Genomic DNA, 22,151 nt, shown 5'->3' on the forward strand with positions numbered 1-22,151 from the left:
AAATGGCATCTTTACAGCAATTGCAGTACAGGTTTCCTGTGATCCTCCCCTCCTTACAAGAATGCCAAAACAATGGCTTTAAGTCAGAATGCTTTAAAAAAAATTCCCAGTCATTCAATTCAGAAAAATAGCATGCAAAAGTCCTCACAATTTAAAACACAGAAGAAAGTTGCATTTTCCCTTCCCTGTGTTTAGGCCTGAAGAATGCAATACAAGCTGTAAATTCATATCACTTACTCTCAAAATGTCATCAGTCAGGTCAGGCCTGACAACTTTGAACACTGCACACCCTTGTGATGAATTTGGCTTTCCCGTGTTAGTGCTGGTCCTGGAGGCAGGGAGGCCTGACACCGCCATGATGAAGTGCCAGCAGTCTGACAAGAAGAGTGAAGATGACTTGTTTAGGTACAGGAGGCAGTAAATACACGGGGACCAGAATAATAATTTTTTAAAAAATGGAAGGTGTGTCTGGACTTTCTTGGGGAGAATAGAAAAAGAGAGTTCTGTTTCCAGGTTCCTGACAAATTCCAGTCAGAGATTCCTTTTCATTTTGTTTAGAAATTTGTTTTGGCTGGAGACTAATTGACAACATGTTTAATACCTTTTTAAAGCTTCAGGGTATTGGGGGGATAGTATTTACTGTAACCATTGATAATACTGCAGGACATGCAACACATGTATAAGACATGCGTTATCCAGTCAGTGTTAAACACTATTAAGATCTGTTGGTCGCAACAGAAAAAATAAGCATGTGCTTAACTCTATCCCGTAAAAACCAATGGCACTTAACTTTGGATGGATGGTGCCCAATTGCTTTACAAGTGGGTTAGCAGTTCTGAGTAATAAATTGTAAAATGGTAGGAACTGATAATTTTTCAAAATTAGCAAAATGCCATCAATATGACAGGCAGGCAAGGTGGGAGTCAAAGTGGGAGTCCTTGACATGATTCACACAGGAAGACACAGGAGTGATATGGGAAGGAGGAGATCCTCAGGCTGATATGCTCCATTCCCCTCTTCTCCTCCCATCCTTCTCCAATGTACAGCTAGGAAATTAAATGCTTCTGATTTCACAGCAAACCATTGTTTTTGTTGTTGCTGCTGTGTTTTCATGTGTGAACCATATCTCTATGTTACAACACCAATATATCTGCTCAGTACGCCTCCGTTCAGAGGGAAAGACTGGTTTTAAAATGGTATGGATTTTGATATATTTTGCTAAGAAAGATTTTAAGAAAAATCGTTTCTTCTCTCTGCATAAAATCCTTGCTATAATAAATGCTATACTAATGAATGGCAATCTTGTACGGACATGTTCTCCATTTTCAGAAATAGCTGATACCTGCGGTAAATCCCTCCAAAACGGTGCTAATACTGCAATATGTATTTTTTCAAGTGATACCATTATTTATTGCATATTTGTATAGATTTGTCTCCCCCAATACAAAAGTGATTATTTTTACTATATTTCCCTGTCTTTACAATTGATGCTAATACTGTAACTGACATGTTTAGCTCTCATAACAGAGAGGGAAATTATTAGTAAAAATTTATTAACTGGAGTTAGGAATGGGTTGTGTAGTTGGATGTCAGTTCTTACTGAACGATGAATTTTAATAGTAGCATTTGAGGAGGAAGGAAATACAGATACATAACCTGCATTTTTTTCTCCCTCTCCCACAATACTAGAACTCGGGGACACCCAATGAAGTTGATGGGCAGTACTTCTTTAATGGGAAATACTTCTTTAATTAATTAAATTGTGGGACTCACTACTAGGGCTGCCAGTCCCTCAGTGGGGGCAGGAATCCCTGCTTGTAGCCTCTGCCCCCACACTGCCACTCACCTGGCCAGCAGAGGGAAAAGTCCCCAGGGAATGGGGCCCAGGAGGGGCCCAGGGGCAAAAAACCTCCCAGGGCAGTGCACAGTGGGCATGCTCTCCATGGGTGCAATGAAATCACTTCTAGTAGTGATGTCATTGCACCCAGCAGCAGGCAGGCTCCTGACATTCGCAGGGAAACTTTTGGCCCCTGCAAAGGTCGAGAACATGCCTGTTGCCAAGCGCAATGATGTCACTCCTGGAAGTGACATCATTGCACCATGCCAGGATCACATGCACACGAGGGCTCTACAAAGGTGAGTGCTGGATCCCCCCTCCCACCAGGATAGTAATGGAACTTGGCAACCCTCCTCACTCCTGGTGAACATAGTGATGGCCACTAGCATGGACAATTTTCAGAGTCTAGTAGACAGATTCATTAAGGATTTTATGTGTGTATATATATTTTTTCTACCCAAATAGGTTCCTAAGGTGGCAAACATTTAAAAAAATTAAAACAACATTTTAAATAGTATAAAAATAATTCAATAAAAACACACAAACAAACAGCACCAAGAACAGGGAGGAGGGCCAATAGTGGTTATTGTGGGCATGCCAAATGAAACAAAAAATGCTTCACCCACTGGTGGAAGACAGTGATATGGGAAGGGATCTCAGATGAAATATCCTTCTTCAGTGGTTACTCGCTTAAGGGAACTTCAGTTTGGAGACTTAAAACTTCTGAATACTGGTGCTAGAATGCAACGTCAAGTGAAGGCCTTGGCCTACATGCCTTATTTGTGGCTCACGAGAGCGACAGGTTGTGTGAAACAGTACGCTGTACTAAAAGAGACACCTACTCTGATATAGCAGAGCACCTCTTACGTTTTTAGGTAGTATGGTGATATAAACATATTATTGTGATTCTCAATGAGAACTAAAAAATGTTTTTTCCTGTGCTCATGTCATTTTTGTTTGTTATTTAAATTTAAGCAAAGCTGTTGGATATTTGTTTCTAAGTTCCTAAAAAAGTTCAGTTACTGTGACAGAAAAATAGGAAGGCTCTTCTCTTGTAATGCAATATTTGCCAAGTCTAGCCAGACACAACTGTGATATGCAGCTGTCTCTTCACTGTTTGGTAACAAACCAAAAGCTGATACCCTTCTCAGGAAGTTAACACACACCTAGTGTACTGCACAAATCTGTGAAACTATTGAGAAGGTAACTTGGTTGTGGCAGCTTTCTTAAGTTAATGGCCCATTGAACAAAATAATTGCTGTAAAGTACACCGTAAAAATTTTTAAAAAACAACAATGTCAGACAGTTGAATCAGCCAGCAAATTCTGAATTATTTTTCAGAATCGTTCTTTTTATTTCAGGTTGTGTGTGAAGTAGGGTTGCCTGATCCTCATACCCTCCCACTGGGAGGGGGAACCCAGCACTCTTTTTTTTTCCTTTGCTCATGCATATACTCCCAAGCCAATTTGGGCCACAAATAGGCCCGATTCAGGCCATTTGGGACCCAAACTGGCCCTTGAAAGCATGGGAGTACTCCCAGTGCAATGACACCCCTCCCAGGAGTGACATTGTCATGCCACCCCAGGAGTATGCCCAGAAGGCTTGTCATCCTGCCTCCCCCCCCCCCCCCGCCGGCCAAGTGAGTGGTGGCAGAGGGTGGAGGGTGGAAGGAGGTAATCCCCCACCCCCACTGAGGGAATGGCAACCCTAAGTAACATTTCTTGTGGAACCAAACTTGGCAAAACAATATGCAGTAAAGAAAGGGGGGAAATGTGCTTCTCAAATATAGTTTTGGTTACTTTAAAAGTGAAAACAGGTGAAACTAAAATCAAGGACATAGCTATCTCTTGAAATCACTAGGTCTTGAAAGTGCTTAGTTTTTGACCATGTTGCTGATGTATGGGGCAAGTTCTATGGTTTCTGAAAGTACTATTATTTGAAAATAATTCTATTTCATTTTAAAAAATGCTTTATATATTCACTTTTGACTCCCATAGAAGCCATGCTTTTTATATTAATTCTTTTTTACTCTGTAGCACAGTAATTTGAAACTAGATGTAATTGGTAACTGTCTCCTCAACAGTTCTTTATCTATTGTCATTAATATGCAAGTATAATTACTTTAAATTAGCACACAGAGAGCATCCTGAGGTCATTAGTATATACCAAAATACCTGTAAAAGCACCAAAATAACTCCTGAACTTCCAAAGATTTCATGTTCTAGGAGAACATGTGTGATTATTTAAACTTTGCTTGGGAAACACCATTGCTGTTTTATAACATGAAGGTTGCCTTGCCAACTATTTGATGGTACAGGAAATATTCATATGACTCAAGATGAACCTTCACATCCAATGCAACTATTATTTTATTCCCAACTAATCTTAAACTTTTGAATTTACACAAACATATAAAGCCTAAATTTAGGTACACTGAGGAGTTCCTTCAAAATGCACCTTTTAAAAGATTGCCAATGTATAATTGATAAATTGAAAACAGATTTGTAAATCAAATATATATGCTAGTCAATGAGGCTATTTAACTAAATGTATATACATGAAAAACAAAGATTTAGAATTGCTTGTGAGCATTCCCTTGTTTTAGGAAGCAATGGGACAAATGCCTTTCATTTCACTACTTATGCCCATTCCACATGGGGTGTCAACTTTCTGGCAAGCTCTTCCACAATTACTCATTATTGCAAAGCACATAGTTCTTGTTTTATATCTCAAGATACACAATGCCTCTTATTAACAAAAAAGGGGGGGGAGAGAATATACCGCAAGGGGAACAGAGAAGTAAAGAGCAAAAGTAAAGAACAGAGCACGTAAAGTAGCAATGGGGCTTCCATATGGCATGCTTTCCTGCAGTGTCCCAGTCCCAATTAGTCCCTCAGAAGTACCAACCCTCCCCCGCCCCCCAGGCCACTATGATTTTTGTAGTTTTTTTAAAAAAAAATAAGCGCTAGAACATTGTTATATCAATATATTATTATAACAACAAGCATAACAGGTTCATTGAATTCCCAGGTTTAATTTTTAACAAAGTACGTTTCTAGCAAAGATGTGACTTTTTCCTTATACTTCCACAAGGGAAGGGGTTAGAGACTTACTTTTTCCTTCTATATTGCACATGTCCTTATATCTCCACAAGGGAAGGGGTTAGAAATTTATTTTTAGTACTGTTTTTTTAAAAAAATAATAATACCCCCCACCCCCCATTTGGAGACAGGGTTAAGGAAAATGACTACATATAGGCCCTGAAATCTGGATTTTCCCTTTCACACAGCAGCCATCCAGGCTTTACTTCAGCCTTTCCCAAAACTTCAGAGCAGATTTGAGAAAAATCAAAGAAAAGCCAGGGAAATCAAGGTACATGAACACATTCGAAAGCTGTGAGGAAGCAGAGAAAAAACCTGCTTCCCAAAAGCACTGAACTTGGTGCAGCTAACCCATGCAGAAATGGCCCAGGTTTATTGGGCATCTGGTTGCACCATGTGAAATATGCACAGAACTTACTTTGGGGAGGTCCATGGTTAAACTTTCTGAAATTTTTAATGATAAGTGCCCCATTTGGATTGGGGGTTGAGTTTCCATTCTCTCCTTCCCCTGTAGCTAATATCAGCCCTGATAGAGGGAAAAACACCTCTATTTTATCTGTCTTCTTTACTTTCTCAAGCTAATAGCAGCTTACATAAGATGGTTTGTTTCAACAAAATGGTCAGGGGGCAAATAGGATGCAAACTCCCGCCTCCCCCCTTTCCCCCACATACTTCTTCAGAATCACAGCCTGGATCCAAATCAGGTCTCCCCCAGTTACTTTTTAACATTAAAGAAATAGATGAGCAGATTCAGTAATACTTCTCCCATGTAAACAGCACTTCAGCTCAGAACATCTCCTAACACTCTTGTCTGGCAGCAGAAATATAAAACTTTGTTTTTTACTGTGCACCTTGAGATCCCAGAGTTCAATGTTAAATCATTATAGACGTCAACTGATATCCCCTTTTGCCTTTGTACACAAAGTGGCATTAATTGGTATAGAAGTTGGACAAACCATTTCTCTAGCCATTTCCTGTTGCCTCAATGTTTGTATATCTATTGCACTGGGCAGGGAGGCGGGGCTGGGGGGTAGCCATTCCCTTGTGGCTAGTTATTAGGGAGTGAACTGACTCAGCTTGCCTAACACTTGAAAAGTCATCTCTCTGGCATTGCCCTAAATTCTTGTTTTCCAGAAATCCTTATGGAGATACATTCATTTTAAGCATGCTCAGTGTTTTTCTACTATATTAGTGATGATGGGCTGTCTCCTGTGTTTTTAAACCGAGTAGGTTCTATCAGTTGCTTGACACCCTGACATTAAGCAAACAGCAAGCTCAGTTTGTGCTGGAAATAGGTCTTTGGTAGACTGTAATCACTAGGAGAAGGGGGTAGGTGTGAAAAACGAAATAAGGGCATTGTGGTTAGCCATGATACAGGTGGGCAATTGTTAACTTTATCACCTCTCTCCATTAATTATTATAATTATTCTTGTAACTGTTGTATGGCAAAGATAGGAACTGACTTACCAGGGGTTCACACCCACGTACAAGGTTTGCTTTGAGATAAGTGTGCATGCACAGTAATCTTGTGTATTAATCATTCTCTTAAAGTGACCTGTTCTTGTTTGTCATTGCATTAGGCTGTCATGTAATTTACTGGTTAGACATGTGTTCATGTCTCAGATATCCTCTCCTCTCTGTGATTTTTTTCTCTTCCCCTTCAGCAGACCCTGTGTGCTGCTGACAGTTTCTTACCTCTAGACAAGAATGACAGGTCAAATCTCATTCGTAGCTGTGAGGTTTTTCTTCTGAATTTCTGTCCAGCTTCTAGTAACATATTCCTCCAAGATGCGGCTTAATCTACAACTCTTGCTTATTTTCCTACCTTTGATTTTCAACTATGGCCTCCCCTCCCCCACAAGGAGTTTGGCAAGAACTCCCCCCTCCCCCCTTCATCTGCACTGCATTGAGTAATGCAAAGCAAGGTCATTTGGAAATACAGCAACTTGTCCTTCCGCTCCTTAGTAGACTGAAATGCTTTTCCCTTTCTCAGGGGAATGTTTTTATTCTCATTTGTTGCTATCACTCTAGCATAGGGCTAAACAACAGATATTTACTTCTTCCTTGATGGTAACCAAAACACTTTCCTCTTTGCTTCTCAGGGTCCGGCTACACATTATGTACAACGTTCATGGATGTTTACTTTAATTTTAAATAGCAGTGGGGGAGTTGCATTGAGGTTGGGGTAGAGATTAACCTTTCTCCTTCTACCTCTGTTTTCCCAATAGAAATCAAGGGCTCAACCCACTATTAGAAGGGGGAAAGGGGGGAAAGGCTGGTATCCATATGGTTACTGTACTTTTTCCCCACTGGGACTAATAGCAACTGGGGGATTAAAATAACAACAACGACAACATTCAATTTATATATCGCCCTTCAGGAAAGCTTAATGTCACACTCAGAGCGGTTTACAACGTGTCTTATTATTAAGGAGAATTATGGAAAGAAATCATTAAAACCTCAGTGTTGCATTCTCAGTCCAAATCTCCCCCTACCACAGCTGCTTTTTAATGTTAAAGTAAATTTTGGGAGGGAGAGGGAAAGGTGGCATGGTGTAGCCCGATCTTGTCAGGACTCAGAAGCTGAGCAGTATTGGTACTTAGAGGGGGACCTCCAAGGAAGACTCTGTGGAGGACGGCAGTGGCAATCTGTCTCTGATTCTCACTTGCCTTGAAATTCTCTTGTGCTGGGGTCACCATAAGTTGGTTGCGACTTGATGACGCATACATACATAAATGTTGGGAGATCTCCCACGTGACATGGGAGATGCCTAGAACCTAGAGAAAAGGTGAGGTATAGAGCCAACCTCCAGGTAGGGCCTGGAAGTCTCCTGGAATTATAACTTATCTCCCGACTACAGAGATCAGTTCCCCTGGAGAAAACTGCTGCTTTGGAGGGTGAACTCTGTGGCATTATACCCCACTGAGATTCATCCCCTCCCAAAATCCTGCCCTCTCCAAGCTTCACCCCCAAATCTCCAGGTATTTTCCAACCTGGAATTGACAGCCCTAAGTATAAACATCTTAATTAATAAATAATAAAAAGTTATTTGACCTGCACTTATATTTTCTCAGGTTTCCAGACTATAAAAACTCAGCTGGTCTGCACGTGATCTTATCTGTGCCACAGCCAGTTCCCTATGGTGGCAGTTGTAATGCCCAGTACTGATAACCACAGTGCTCTTTCCTAAAATGTAGAGACTTCTCTTGCCACTTTTTCTTGTATGTCCCTTAGGATGTACAGTTGGTGAGAAAACTCTCTGTACCATAAAAAAAAAAGTCTTGTGGTAACCTGCTGTAGATATCACAACAGAGAGGTAGGAAACTGGTGATAAGGGCTGAAGCATGGTTAAGATAATGGGTTGGATTTAGACTAAATTTTCCATTAGTGAATACAAACTTTCCAGCCTCTTCCTCACACACACACACACACACACACACACACACACACCAGAACCCATTGATCTCCACAAAATGTTGCTCCTAGGGGACAGGTAACCCAGAGGAAAGACATTGGGGGCAGGGGGTATCTGTAGCAGGAAGATGAATCAGTAAAAATTGCTAGTTTCTTTTGGATCCAGCCCAATATGTAAACTGGACTTGTCCAGTCTTACCACAATGCTGGATTGGTAGATTCCTAGTGGACAAAGGCAAATAACCTAGTTACTGTTAGTAACCTAGTTACTGTGTTGGTATACTTACAGTTATTGGAGGCCTTAATAATTTGCCTTAATTGAATCACATGTCTTGGCCAGTATAGTTAGTCTCTTACAGAATCGTCCTATAAAGCAAATCAGACCAGGCTGAACTATGGAGATCATAGTTTTAAGTTGCATTGTGTATTTCTTGCATGTATTTGATTACAGCCATATAACTCTTCACTGAAATAAGGTCCATTATCTGTTGCCTTCTTTCTACAGTATTGGCATGGCCATACCAATTTCTATTCTTCCCATGTCATCCTCACACATTTTAAATGGCTAAATATACTATAAGAGGACCCAGAAAGACATTATTGACATTAAAATTCATTGAGTTTGACATTATCACCCAGACAATTCATGGGTTAGCGACGGATATGTTTTATAATCAATAAGAACAGATTTTATGCACTGAGGACACAACTGGGAGAGAGTAACCTTTTATTTTGCAATGAAGTAAAAGATACTGTTTGCCTTTGGAAGCATTCCATTACATTCATGATGCCAAAGCAACTAATGTAATAAAACCTCATTGTGAAAGAACCTCACACACTGTTATTTCTTGCAATGTAATAAAAATGTGTACAAATTGAGTTGACTAACCCATGGAATATATGTCCTATGTGAACCTATAAAAGCTACTTGCAAAAATTACATTGTGTATGATGTTAACCTTTTTTGCATTGAGTATTACAGTGTTATGAAGGAACTGTTTGCCCTTTTACCCTTTGTTTGGTTGATACACACACATCTCTTTTATTGTGACCTTTGACTCTGATTGTTAGTTCGGTCACCATGGAGTTATTCTAGAATTTGCAAGCTGCAGCTGCTTAACACATTGTACTTCAACTCCTATGTTTGCAGGCCTTGTTTACCTTCCTGATTTTGCTTAAATGAGAAACACATCATGACCAGTTAGCTAACAGAGCATCAGAAAGGGTTATTAGTGTTTTACTACATGTGAAGTGGCTAATTTAATCCTGATAACAACATATGCTCTAGCTGGACCTCAGCTACCTGATGCATAGGATGTGCACATGAGGAAGGCTAATTATTTATGATCATTTGCCAAATGGAAATGTCTTTAATGAACTACATTGATTGTGCCTACAGAATATGAATCTCTGTTTTGCTTTCGGGCAACTGTAGAAATGGTAAATTAATTAGTGCTCTAATCTGTGGGATATATCTAGTGGGAGTCTAGCATATTGCTTGAGCAGCCAGCTATACTGCATCTTTAAAAGCTTTTTCACGTTGGCTGGTTGATCATTTTTGATGAAGTATTAATAAGCAAGCTGACTCTCATAAAGCACAGTAAGGACCTGGCTAATTAAGAACATACAACACTGGGCTTGATAGTTTATGTCTGTGAGCTGTCTAGGATACAAATACTGTGAGACAGGGACTCTTGAGAACCCAGAACTCCCTGTTTAAACCTGCCGGCTGCAAGTCTGTCCCTGCACCGTGTGTAGAAGCGCAGAGGAAGGAAGGGCTAGAGGTTAGTTTTTGCTTCACGGGAGGGGAAGTAGAGGGAAGACGGCCCCCTGTTTTTCTCTTATTTTTACTAGTAAAAAAATCTGTCCATTCTCCCTTTCTGACTAAAACCGTTAACCTAGAGATGAATGAAAAGGAAAAAAAGAGAAATCACCAGAAGACAAGCAGAAAGGGAAAAAAATCTGACCAGATCAGTCCTTCTATGTGGAATACTGATCTGGAAAGACTTGGGGTGTGCGTGTGCAAGTGTGAAATGCACGCCTGCTACCTCCCCATCATTTAATGCTGGGTTAATTTATTTTTATTTATTTATATTTCAATTTATATACCGCCCATCCCCAGGGGCTCTGGGCGGTGAACAGTTAAAATAGATAAAAACAAGAACTAAAATCAATATACAAACAATAAAACAAATTAACAAAGTGCAGTGGTGGGGAGAACTCTCCCCCACCCCAAAAGGTGGGAGGCCGACATGGCACCGCCCCCTTCAATCACCGAATGCCTGGCGGAACAGCTCTGTCTTACAGGCCCGGCAGAACGATAATATGTCCCGCTGGGCCCGGGTTTCCATTGACAGAGCGTTCCACCAGGCTGAGGCCAGGACTGAAGAGGCCCTGGCCCTGGTTGAAGCGAGGCGGGCTTCCTTAGGGCCGGGGACCACAAGTAAATATTTATTCGCTGATCGAAGCGATCTCTGGGGAACGTACAGGGAGAGGCGGTCCCGAAGATATGCCGGTCCCAACCCACTCAGGGCTTTAAAGGTAGGAACCAACACTTTGAACCTGATTCGGAATTCAACCGGAAGCCAGTGCAGCTGGCGCAGGACAGGTGTGATGTGTGACTGGTAAGGTATACCAGTCAGGACCCATGCCGCCGCATTCTGGACCAGTTGTAGTTTCCGGATCAGGCCCAGGGGTAGCCCAGCGTAGAGTGAGTTACAGTAATCTAGCCTGGAGGTGACCGTTGCATGGATCACTGTAGCCAGGTCCTGGGGCGTCAGGTAGGGGGCAAGTTGCCTGATCTGACGAAGATGGAAAAATGCAGACTTGGCAACTGCCATGACCTGGGCCTCCATCGATAGGGAGGCATCCAGGAGCACACCCAGACTCTTTAATCTGGGTTAATCAGATTAAGAAAAGCCTCAAAAGCCTGAACACTTTCTGGGCCGGATGAAATTCCTCCCGGTGCTCCTTGAAGCACTGTCTTTGGAGGACTTCTTTAGTACACCTGGCTGTGCGTGTAATTTCTGCTCATTTTTTCTGTTATGCACACCCCTATGTATTAAACACATCAGATTTTTTAAAAAGTAAAACACACAATGGTTGAAGTTATACTCAATTATGTATGCATAAATCCTACCCAAAGCAGCTTATTCATACAAAACTGGCCATGGAGTTTTAGTTAATGGGTGACAGTCGTCCTTTACTAAAGTCAACAGCAAAGTTTTCATGGATTTAAATTGGGCTGGTTTAAATTTTTGGCCAGAATCCAAACTTCAAGAGACAGTGATGTGCGCACAAAGATCAAGAATCCCCAAAGCATACGCAGATGATTCCCCAGCAAAGAGTTCCCCAGTTCTGAAGGCTCTGGAATGCTCTGTCTGTTGAAGTAAGGAGGTATTGATCTCGACTCGTCCTTTATAAGGGATGTAAAATTTCATTTCAGTTTGAAATTTGCTGAGTTCTTTGTCATGTTCAGAAGTTATTTTATTAGCTGCATTAATCTAACTGCGCTTGTATTTTTTGTAAGCCACTCTGAGCATCCTGGGGAAAAAAATGTAGAAATATTTTCAATAAATAACTGAAAAAATGGGGTCATTGCTAGAGTTAAAAACTCATCTCATGCTCTTGAAAATCTTGAAAATCTAGAGTTAGCAATATCAGGGCTTTGGTCATCCGGATTATACTAATTGGGGAGAAAAAATGGTTTATTTGTGGCCCCAGAATAAAAGCTTACTTCTTAGACAATCACCTCTAGTTCATTATGATGTAGGAGTTGCATTAGACTCGCAGCCCTGAAAGGAACAAGATTTCAGGAAGCATTTGAGGTTAGAGTAGGAGGGGAGAAATGGGAAAATCAGCCTCTGTGAACTGAAGTCCTTGCACCCATAGAAACAGCTAGACTTGATCCAGTCTACTTATAACTGAATTATGTTGACTCATTTCTTTGGCTTTTTTGTCAGCATGACTAGAGCTTCCTGGAGGAGTTTATCTATTAAAACTTTTTTTCTGTAATATGAAAAATAGGATTCTAAATCTAATAGTTTCATAACATCCATATTCTTTGGAAATATTGCACACAGGTTTTCTTATGCTAGGGTAAAATCCTATTTTATAAACAAGTGTTATCAGCAAGCTCTGTGGCTTGGATCCAGTGAGTCATGAGTAGAGATGGGCACGAACAGGGGAAAAAAAACATACATTGTTCGTTGCCATCCACGAACAGGGATTCATGAACATCGATGGACATGACATGTTCACGAACATGTTTGTAGTTGGAGGTTCGTGGGAGCCAGAACGGCCCCCTTGGGACTTAGCTGAACTTGAGCCGGGGAAAAGAGAGTCCATGGGTCTCCCCCTTTCATGTCATTTCTCTTCACAGTGGCAAAAACTGGACTGTCTGCTGGAAGCTACTTTGAGGGGTTACAAACTGACCTTCCCAATGTCCAATACCTACCAAATTTGCAGGGGACATAGTGCTCACTGTCCTCTGAAGACCCCCCAAGTTTCAGAGAGATTGCACCTGGGAAAGGCATGATCCATGGGTCTCCCCCTTTCATGTCATTTTCTGTTTATAGTGGCAAAAACTGGACTGTCTGCTGGAAGCTACTTTGAGGGGTTACAAACTGACCTTCCCAATGTCCAATACCCACCAAATTTGCAGGGACCATAGTCCTCACTGTCCTCTGAAGACCCCCCAAGTTTCAGAGAGATTGCACCCTGGAAAGGCATGATCCATGGGTCTCCCCCTTTCATGTCATTTTCTGTTTATAGTGGCAAAAACTGGACTGTCTGCTGGAAGCTACTTTGAGGGGTTACAAGCCAGAAGGAAAGCCAGAAGTAGTTCAGACAGTCCATGCCTATGTTGCCAGGGGAATGGCGCCAGACTGTCTGGCTTTACGAATGGCTGACAAACGCCACAAAGAGGGCTTGAAACGAACATATGTTCGCCGGGAACGGGGCCTCACAAACAGCTTGCTCGCGAACAGCGGATTGGGCTGTTGGTGGCTTTTTTTTGTTCGTATTGCTGTTCGTGCCCATCTCTAGTCATGAGTAGAGCTTGTGGGTCCTGCCTTTCCTCCCTCTCCATTTCTGCTGTCATCCCATGTGTCCCCAGAAAGCTACTCACAAAGGTCAGGACAGGAGATCCTCAGAAACAACGTGGGATATAACATACAAGGCTGCAATGTGAAAGGGGAATAGGGAAAGATCGCCCCCCTCCCATGCCCTATTTGCATGAGCAGATGTCCATTCCTCTCGTGCAAGAGCACATTTGGATACAAGCCTATAGAAAGCTCCAGTAGTTTGTACTGACTTCAGCAGCTACTTAGTGCAAATGCACCAGAATGCTGAATTTCACATATGGTGTTTGACAGAAATATATGAACCCTCAAACCTCTGTGATTATGTCTGAGACATATTTCTATGCATTCCAGTGCAATAAAAGCAAAAGCAGTTGGATATCTATTAGGAAAACTCTTATTCTGTTAGGAGCCTCCCTCCTGAAGGCAGGCATATTTTATGAGAGGTTAAATTTGATTTTATGGCCAACTTCACTTGTGCGCTAACAGTTGCCTTCTGTTTTATGATGTCAGAAGACTAAGAAGAGATTAATTCACCATTTTGTAGAAAGATGCTCAGGCTCTTTGGACTACAACAGTGGCTACAACATCATTAGTCAAATAATATTGATTAGATGTATTTTCTAAATTCCAAATAAAGTTCCATTGAACTTTAAACTTGGTTGGCAGTAATAATAGAACTATCCACTCAACGTAAATGTACATAGGCCAAGAATCAAAATGCTTCAGCTGTGACTGTAGAGTAACCAGCCTAACCCAAGGTTTAACCATTTGCAGTTTCCATTATAAATTTCTAGTTTCCATTTACTTAAAATGCTGGGCATTATTCTCCTCCATCTTGCTGAATAGGGAACTGCAATGAAACTTTAAAATGGAGAAGGGACAGAAAACCTAGAAACTTGCCCTAGGTTACCAAGAAATGCTGTGAGGCATACAGCTTCCAGAATCTCAGGCAAGCCATTCAGTATAAATTCTTCATATTGCATCATCCCAGTCCTTGGTTAATTGTCTTGCTGGAAGTGGCAAAATTGAAAAGGGATCCTTCTGGCTAGGAAGGATTTTATTCTGTATCTTGTATACTGAATACACATATTGTGATATACATATTATGATTTTATTGCATATATTGTGTACTGAATAGTACTTCATAGGAACAGAAGGAGCCCTGCTGGATCAGACCAGTGGTCCATCTTAGTCTGTCATCTGTTTCACAGCTAGGGTTGCCAGCTCCAGACTGGAAAATTCCTGGAGATTGGGGAGGGGATGGAGCCTGAAGAGGGCGTTGGGGGAGGGGAGGGACTTCAGTGGGGTATAATGCCATATAGTCTCTCCTCCAAAGCAGCCATTTTCTTCAATGGAACTGATCTCTGTGGCCTGTTGAAATTCTGAAATATCTCCAGCCACCACCTGTTTCACACAATGGCCAACCGGATGCCCAGAGGGGCCAGCAAATGTTATCTTGTAGTAGTGGTTTTCAGAGCTTTACTGCTTCTGAATACGTGCCCTCTACTCACCATAGCTAGTTGCCACTGATGAACCTCTGCTCCATAAATCTAACCACTTTTTAAAGCCATCTATGCTTATGGTCATCGCTACATCCTTTAGCACTGAATTCCACAATTTAATTACTTGTTGAATAAAGAAGTATTTCCTTTTTTCTGTCCTGAACCTATTGCCCATCAACTTTACTGGATGCCCCTGAGTTCTAGTATTATGGGAGAGTGAGAAAAAGCTCCCCCTATCCACTTTCTCCACTCCATGCAAAATTTTATAAACTTCTATTGTACCTCCTTTAGCCATCTTTTTTTTCTAAACTAAAAATCCTACTTTTCAGCCTTTCCATATAAGAAAGGATTCTAATATCACGACAATCTATTTCAGTTAAACTGGCACTTTCTTAGATTTGGATACAAACTACTGGGCTGTGCTCATTCAGAATTCTTACTGCCTTGGCACTGTGTGAGGAATACTAGAAGTCTTTGGTGTGTATACATGGATAAAGGAATGTAACAGGACCTTAGGGAGAATGAGTGTATGGCGGAGAGCAGTTTCCTACCACATTTGCCGCACTGCCAATGAAATCTAATCTGTTGCAAGAAACCATGTTACTTGTTCCTTCTCTCCTAGTAGCTCTCTGCATTGAAGGGCTTACAGTTAGGGAATCTGTGCAACATTTAAAGAATCTGCACTTTTGCTGTAGCAGCCAATTAAAGGGACTTCCATTGTGCCATCTTGGTGCACAATAGTGTTGCAAAGAAAAGAATGAAAGACAAGGGATCCTAGACACTAGAGACAGATGAGAGAAGTTGAGTGCTAATGAACCAGAAGCTAAATGTATCTCAGCAATTGTTGCCTGAGATCTGTTGGCTAAGGCATTGAGAGTTATGCAATGGAAAGACACTCGGGTGGAGACAGCTGGAGATTTTGGCTGCAGAAATGAGCATTTTGTATACTGGCATTTTTATTCTGTCCCAACATTTCACAGATGGTCACAAGGACATTTCTGGATGTACCAGTGGAGGGATGTTGGTGTTGGTATATCCATGGGCAAAATCAGACTAGAAGTACACCATGAACAGAAAGCAGTTTCATGACACCATAAATGTGACTCACAAGAAATTCCCACTTTCTGAACTGAACCTGCATAAAAAGAAATGCATTTCATTGCTAATTTCAGCCAGAATAAGATGCAATGAGAATTTGTTTAAAAATATGTCTGGCTCCAGAATAATGTTAAAACATTTGAATCATGGCAGTAAAAAATAGAAGAAGAAGAAGCATAAAATCATCCCATTCATTTTGCCACAAGAGATGCCTTTCTCATGCCTAATTGTTGAAGGAAGAGGTCTGTTGACATACTTAAATAGCTTCCTTCTGGGAATACCCTTACCAGTGAGCAGGACCAGCCTGGTAGGCAGAGTCCTTAGCTCTGACTACTGACATGAGTCACAATTTTCAGAGCAGAGCTAGTACAAAATGGAAGGTCTCAACCTCCCTCAAAAATCCCCCCCTTTTTTTTGAGAAAGGCGGGTGTATTTTTAAGCATTCACTTTGAGAACTGGCATGTGCAAAGTTACAAGAACAGAAACTCTCTGAACGTGTGCAGTATGTATTTCTAAGTGAATGCAGCCAAGGGGCATATTGGTTAGAGTATCAGAGTAGGATCTAGGAAACCCAGGTTCAAATCCACAGGAACTTGCCAGGTGACCTTGGGCTAGTCATACACTCTCAGCCTAAATTGTGTCATAGGGTAGTTATGTGGATAAAATGGAGAAGAAGAGAAACAATGTGTGCTGCTTTGAGTCCCAGTTGGGGAAAATGGTGGAGGATAATGAAATAAATAAAATAAATTCAAAACTCGCAATACCTGGGATTAGGAACTGAAGGACCACATCAGAAGTGTAATATCATGGAGGAAAGGCTTCCATCCCAGTATGTAAGGCTAGGCAGGGAGAGGATGGTACCACACTACCTGGGCTCAGTAGATCAACAGTGCCAAACGTAGTTTCTGCCCACGTCCGGACTGGAACCTTAAAAGCATCCCACAACTGGAACTGTTCCAAGGTAACAACTTCTGCCAGATATCAGCGAAAAAACTGGCTATTCTTGGCAAATTGGGACTACTAAAGAGCATGCTTTTATTTACTTTTCAAGTTGCCTCAATGCTGGGCAGAAGATATAGGGATGGGGTAGCAGGACCTAGCAGTCTGGGATCTGGCCGGGCAGTACCATGTGAATAGCGCACATGGAACACCTATGACCAACACTCACTTCCTCCTTTCATTTGTGAATGTGAGGAATTTGTTTTTATTTGGCATTTTAACTATTTTAATAGATTTAATACTAACATTTTTATAGTTTGTTCATTATTACCTGTCTTGGGTTTTGACTATTTTCAGAGAAAGGCAAGGAGATAAAAACCCAGTCATGATATTCAACCACCACATCCATCTTAAACAGCTGTAGGGCTTGCTTGGTTTCTCTTTACTGTGTTTTGTAAAAGTGACTGTGAGTTCCTTAAAGAAAATGTACCAAAAAAATAGCATACGGGAGGCTGCTAGTATGACATACTGCAGGACTTACTGTTAACCATATGTGCTGTCCTGTCCATGAAATCCCAGAAAGTTAATACTGTGAAAAAGGTGAAGCATATAGAATATGATTGATTTGTACAACTTCTCTAAATAAAAGAGTAGTCTTTGTTATGTCAGGTTCATGCACAACTTAAAGGGAGAAAGCTACATTAATAGGCTGCCTGCTAAAGTCGGCCTTTAAATTGCAGACAAAGAGCTTCTGCTAGCAAGAATATGACATCATCAAATCCTCCTACGGACACTCAGAAATAAGCTGTACTTCTGTATGGCAGTGAAGCAGCAAATTGAATTCTCATAATATGTTTTGAAAATGAGTCTTGTTAGGTTTGATGAGGTGGAAAAGGTACTGAGTTCACTGGTTTGTTCCAATACATTCAGTACACTTTAGTTGGCTGTTTGCCATGGCTAATCTTTTTAATGGCAGTGTAGCTTGTAAACCCATTTGGTAGAGAGCTATGCATCTCAGTTTTATAATATCACACCAAGTAGGGTGGTAAATAAGTTTCTCTTCAAGCATGAAAGCATTTTCTGTTTCAATCCCACAAATCTTATTTTAAAACTCCTCAACTTGAAAGCCCGCAATAATTCCTTTTTGAAATCTACAATAAGCAAAATGGATTTCAACCCACTTTTATATTTATGTACTTATTGTTTTTGTTTTCCAAAATGCATCCCTCCTGCATTTGCTAATAAATAATAAAAAAGTTTTTTCCCCCAGACCAAAACCCAAAGACTTATCGGAATTATGCTACACACTCTCCATCTGGCTGCTCATCTCTGAATAGAGTTAATGGAAATGTCCTTCATCAGCATAAGCACCAGTGAAATGCATAGGGGCAGTATTGGAATAAAACTACTTTTTCCACTGCAGCGCTGTTTTTTTTGTTTCTTGTTCTGTAGTTGGTGCTGCCGCCTTCTTGGGTTTCATCATCATAAGCCATTTCCCTTAATAACCAAAACAGATTAAAAACATATGTAAATTACTCAAAGTAAGTTCTTTTCCCCTATGTGTCTGCCTCAGTTTTCTCCACCTAAGGGCCAAAGCTACTTTGGGTCACAAAATTAATCTTAGATAGCTGGCCCCCTCACAAAACATGTTACCCATGCACTTCATGATGTCTGGAAGCATTTGCTGTTTGGGAGAAACATAAAGTGGGATACTAGAACTGTTCTACACATCTGCCCATTTTTGAGCTTGAAACTTTGATTTCAAAATGCACTTCTCCCATTTCCTGCCATTTTCCCCACTCCAAATTTAACCCTAGACAGGGCATACTGGGTTGAATCTGTCCACCTTTTCCACTGGTGCAAGATGGGAAATGGGCCAGTTTTGCCCTCCAGAAATTCTGGATCATGGGACCTGTGTGGATAAAAAGGCACATGAGACAGGGCTGCAGTGAAGAGGAGGATCTTGCACCGGTGGAAAACCTGATATGATCCAACCCACTGTTAGGTAGTATAAGTATTGCAAGTAATTTGGCCCACAGCATGGATGAAATTGTCAAAGAGTTGTCTGAGACCTATCAAGTCGCCACTCACATTTATCAAGTTAAAAAAATTCTCTCAGCAAGTCCATATTAGCTATTACCCTAGGAACTCAATAGTTTATAATCTCAGTTAAACTAGAGTCTTAATGATGGCTTCATTCGCGAGTATTTCCTTGTATACGGCTGCCCTGCTTATTTGTGTTAGAATATAGGGTCTGCAGAATCGAATGTGCTTGCATAAGTTCTTGTGGACCAGGGTAAATTGTCACCTGCAAAAGCTTCCATTACAAGAAATCTGTTTGTGTTTAAAGTCCCACTAGACTCTTTTGTTTTGTTGTAACACTCTTATCACCATCTTTTTGGAATCTCTTTATTTGGTTATTTTTTGTCCTCATTCTTTGTTGCATTATCTGATAATGATAAACTACCTAGAAACTTAAAAATAGAGCTGTCACTACTTTAATCACATGGCAAGAAAGAAATATTCCCTATCCCAGGTACAGGGAACTTTTAGCGTATTAGTAGTCTAACATTCTCTACCATGTTATCTAACAGAAAACAAAATGATCTCTTGCCAGAGGGCCAGCTTTGGAGTTACATAGTTCAGATCAAGAATTCTGCTTTCCACATCTCCACCCCCTCCCCTTTTTACTTGTTACTTTTTTGCCTGTCTGCAACTAAGTGGATAAACCTACTTCTGCCCATGATTACTAGCAGAGAATTCTGCCATACCATGTATAATGTCAGGCCATAGAATGCAAATCAGCCTGGGTCTCCATAGCCAATAATTTAGCACTACAACAGAAAAATCAGAAATGTATACTACAGCATTGCTGCTGAACAGGAATTGATAAAAGCAGGCGTCCTGAAAAGCATAAACATCATTCCATCCACATCAATACATGGATTCCACCAGGACACCCTCATGGCCAACGTACCATCTCTAGAGTTGTTATCTACATAATGGAAGGTGGGGACCAGCATGAGCCTGAGATCTGATATGTGTGTATTACTGGGACTAGTAGTGAAATTAGTAGTGAATCTAATCTCTAAAAAAAGAACCATGTATATGTGTTCTTCATTTATACATTACAGAAAGCACATACAGCGTTAGAACCATGCTAGAAATGTAAACTGTGAATGTGGCATATGCATCATTCAGGCATGCTCAAGAGGGATTCATGACGGGTTATTGAGTGTATGCTGAGTGGGAAATCCAAATGACATAATGTGTGTGGGTGTGAGAAGGAGAGAAACGTGTGTAAAGTGAAATGAAAAGCACCCATTATTAGATGAGTTAGTTGGAGCTCAGCCTTCACTTGGAACACAGCCTCCTTCCTGCCTGAGAGTCAAGAGTTGTAGGTATGCAATGGAGATGCCAGGACAATGCTTTCTTCCCTTGTTCCTCTTTCTGTCCCTCATCTTCCACCTCCCTTACATTTTGCTCTCATACTAAGCCACAGCTCTTTCACTCAAGTCTCCCTTTGTAGAATGAATGGAGAGCGTACCTCACAAAAAAAAGCGGCCTGCACTGCATACAGCACAGCCCTTTTCCCCTTGCTGTTCCTGCTGAAGTTTCATCAAGCACAGCACAAGAGATGACTTGTGTAATGTGCAGTGCAGCAAGCAAGAGATCTGTTGTTCACTCAGGTCCTTATTCTGAGAAGTGCTGAGTACTACCTCTTGTTGAAATTAAAAGGAGAAGAATGGGATGTTAAATCCACCCAGGAGCAAGCTGAGCCACTCATCTTGGACCTGGGGTGTGGTAATGATGATAATAAGAATAAGCTCACCCAGTGGTCTATTGCCATTATCATAACTGCAGCCTGAATCTGAGAGCTAAGCTACAAGAGATGAATTTCTCGAGGAGAAGCACGTGAAGGAAGTCGCAATGTTAGCTGAGAAGCTGAGTTTTAAAAGAGATCCGAAGGCTCTGTCAGTTTCCCCTCTCTACAGAGCCAGCAAAGTTCTCCTCAGAGGATTTGTTAATTTCCTCTTTGCCTCCTGAAGGCTCACAGCCAGTTTCACCTCCCCTTCTAGGAGGCAAAGAGGAAATTAACAAACCCTCTGAGCAGCAGTCTCCCTGGCTCTGAAGAGAGGGGAAACTGACAAAGCCTTCCAATCACTTTTAAAACTCAGCTTCTCAGCTAACATTGCGACTCCCTTCACGTGCTCCTCCTCGTGTAATTCATCTCTTGTAGCTTGGCTCTCAGTCAAGCAGATCCTGCAGTGTTACCTGGGCAGTGACCCACCAAAAACTTTCCCAGTAAGTTCATGGGCCAATTCCATCTGTGGGCCATTTTATATATTCTTGATGTTCCTTGATAAACTTGCAGGATCAAACCTTATATATGAGTAGTGATGGGTAAAAAATTACCTTTAGATAGTAATCAACTTTATATTGTAATCTTGTACAGCATGGAGCAATTTTCAGAAGTCTATAAATAACAATGACAACCTACAGTTTTAAGGGGGGAAACTGAATTTAATAAAATTAATAACTGACAAATCCTCCTTGCGATTATTTTAAATTGTTTTATTTCTCACAGATGTTACATTTCCTTTTTTTTTTTATTCCCCCAGCTATCCATATAGTGAAGATTGTAGCCAGGGAATGCAGTACATGAACACGAGATGTCCAGCTTGGTGTGACAGGATCTTGATGTCACATTCTGCCAAAGAGCTGATTCTAAAGGTAAGAACAGCCTTAAAATTGAAATAGGAGGAATCCAGAAAGCTAGTACAGAATCTGATGGCAGATCGTTCCTTTTTTTAAAAAAAGTTTCTGTACCTCATAGTTTAGGAGGAGAAATAGGAGTCTACTAAAATATAAGAAACTGAAGAGTGTCTTATGAAATTTCTGGTCATCTTTAGTAAAGACAACTATCCAGAGTTACTCAAATCTAAATATGTTGGTTTCAGTAGACTTAGACTGGAGTAACCCTACATATACTTGCACTGTATATTATCGCAACATTCTTTCACATTGTTCCAACATACACATTTCTGTTTCCCTAGCCACCAGTTAACATGCTAAAGCTCCTTTTTTCAAACAAAATAAATTGTGAAACATAATTTTCACGCACATGAGTTTGAGAGTTTTGTTTTTTGTAAATTTCTGGACTCTGGGACTTTTA

The 22,151-nt window shown here is 40.9% G+C and overlaps 1 protein-coding gene across 1 annotated transcript in view; it reads left to right on the forward strand.

The window, feature by feature from the left end:
* Window positions 1-22,151, forward strand: part of INPP5A (inositol polyphosphate-5-phosphatase A) — a 358,040-nt gene that overhangs the window by 327,575 nt on the left and 8,314 nt on the right. Inside the window, exon 13 of the mRNA XM_054983325.1 lies at window positions 21,598-21,709. Coding sequence (XP_054839300.1) covers window positions 21,598-21,709 — 112 coding nt within the window. The remainder of the gene's footprint in view (window positions 1-21,597; window positions 21,710-22,151) is intronic.

The sequence above is a fragment of the Eublepharis macularius genome, chromosome 6 (assembly GCF_028583425.1).
Source record: "Eublepharis macularius isolate TG4126 chromosome 6, MPM_Emac_v1.0, whole genome shotgun sequence".
Lineage (NCBI taxonomy): Eukaryota > Metazoa > Chordata > Lepidosauria > Squamata > Eublepharidae > Eublepharis > Eublepharis macularius.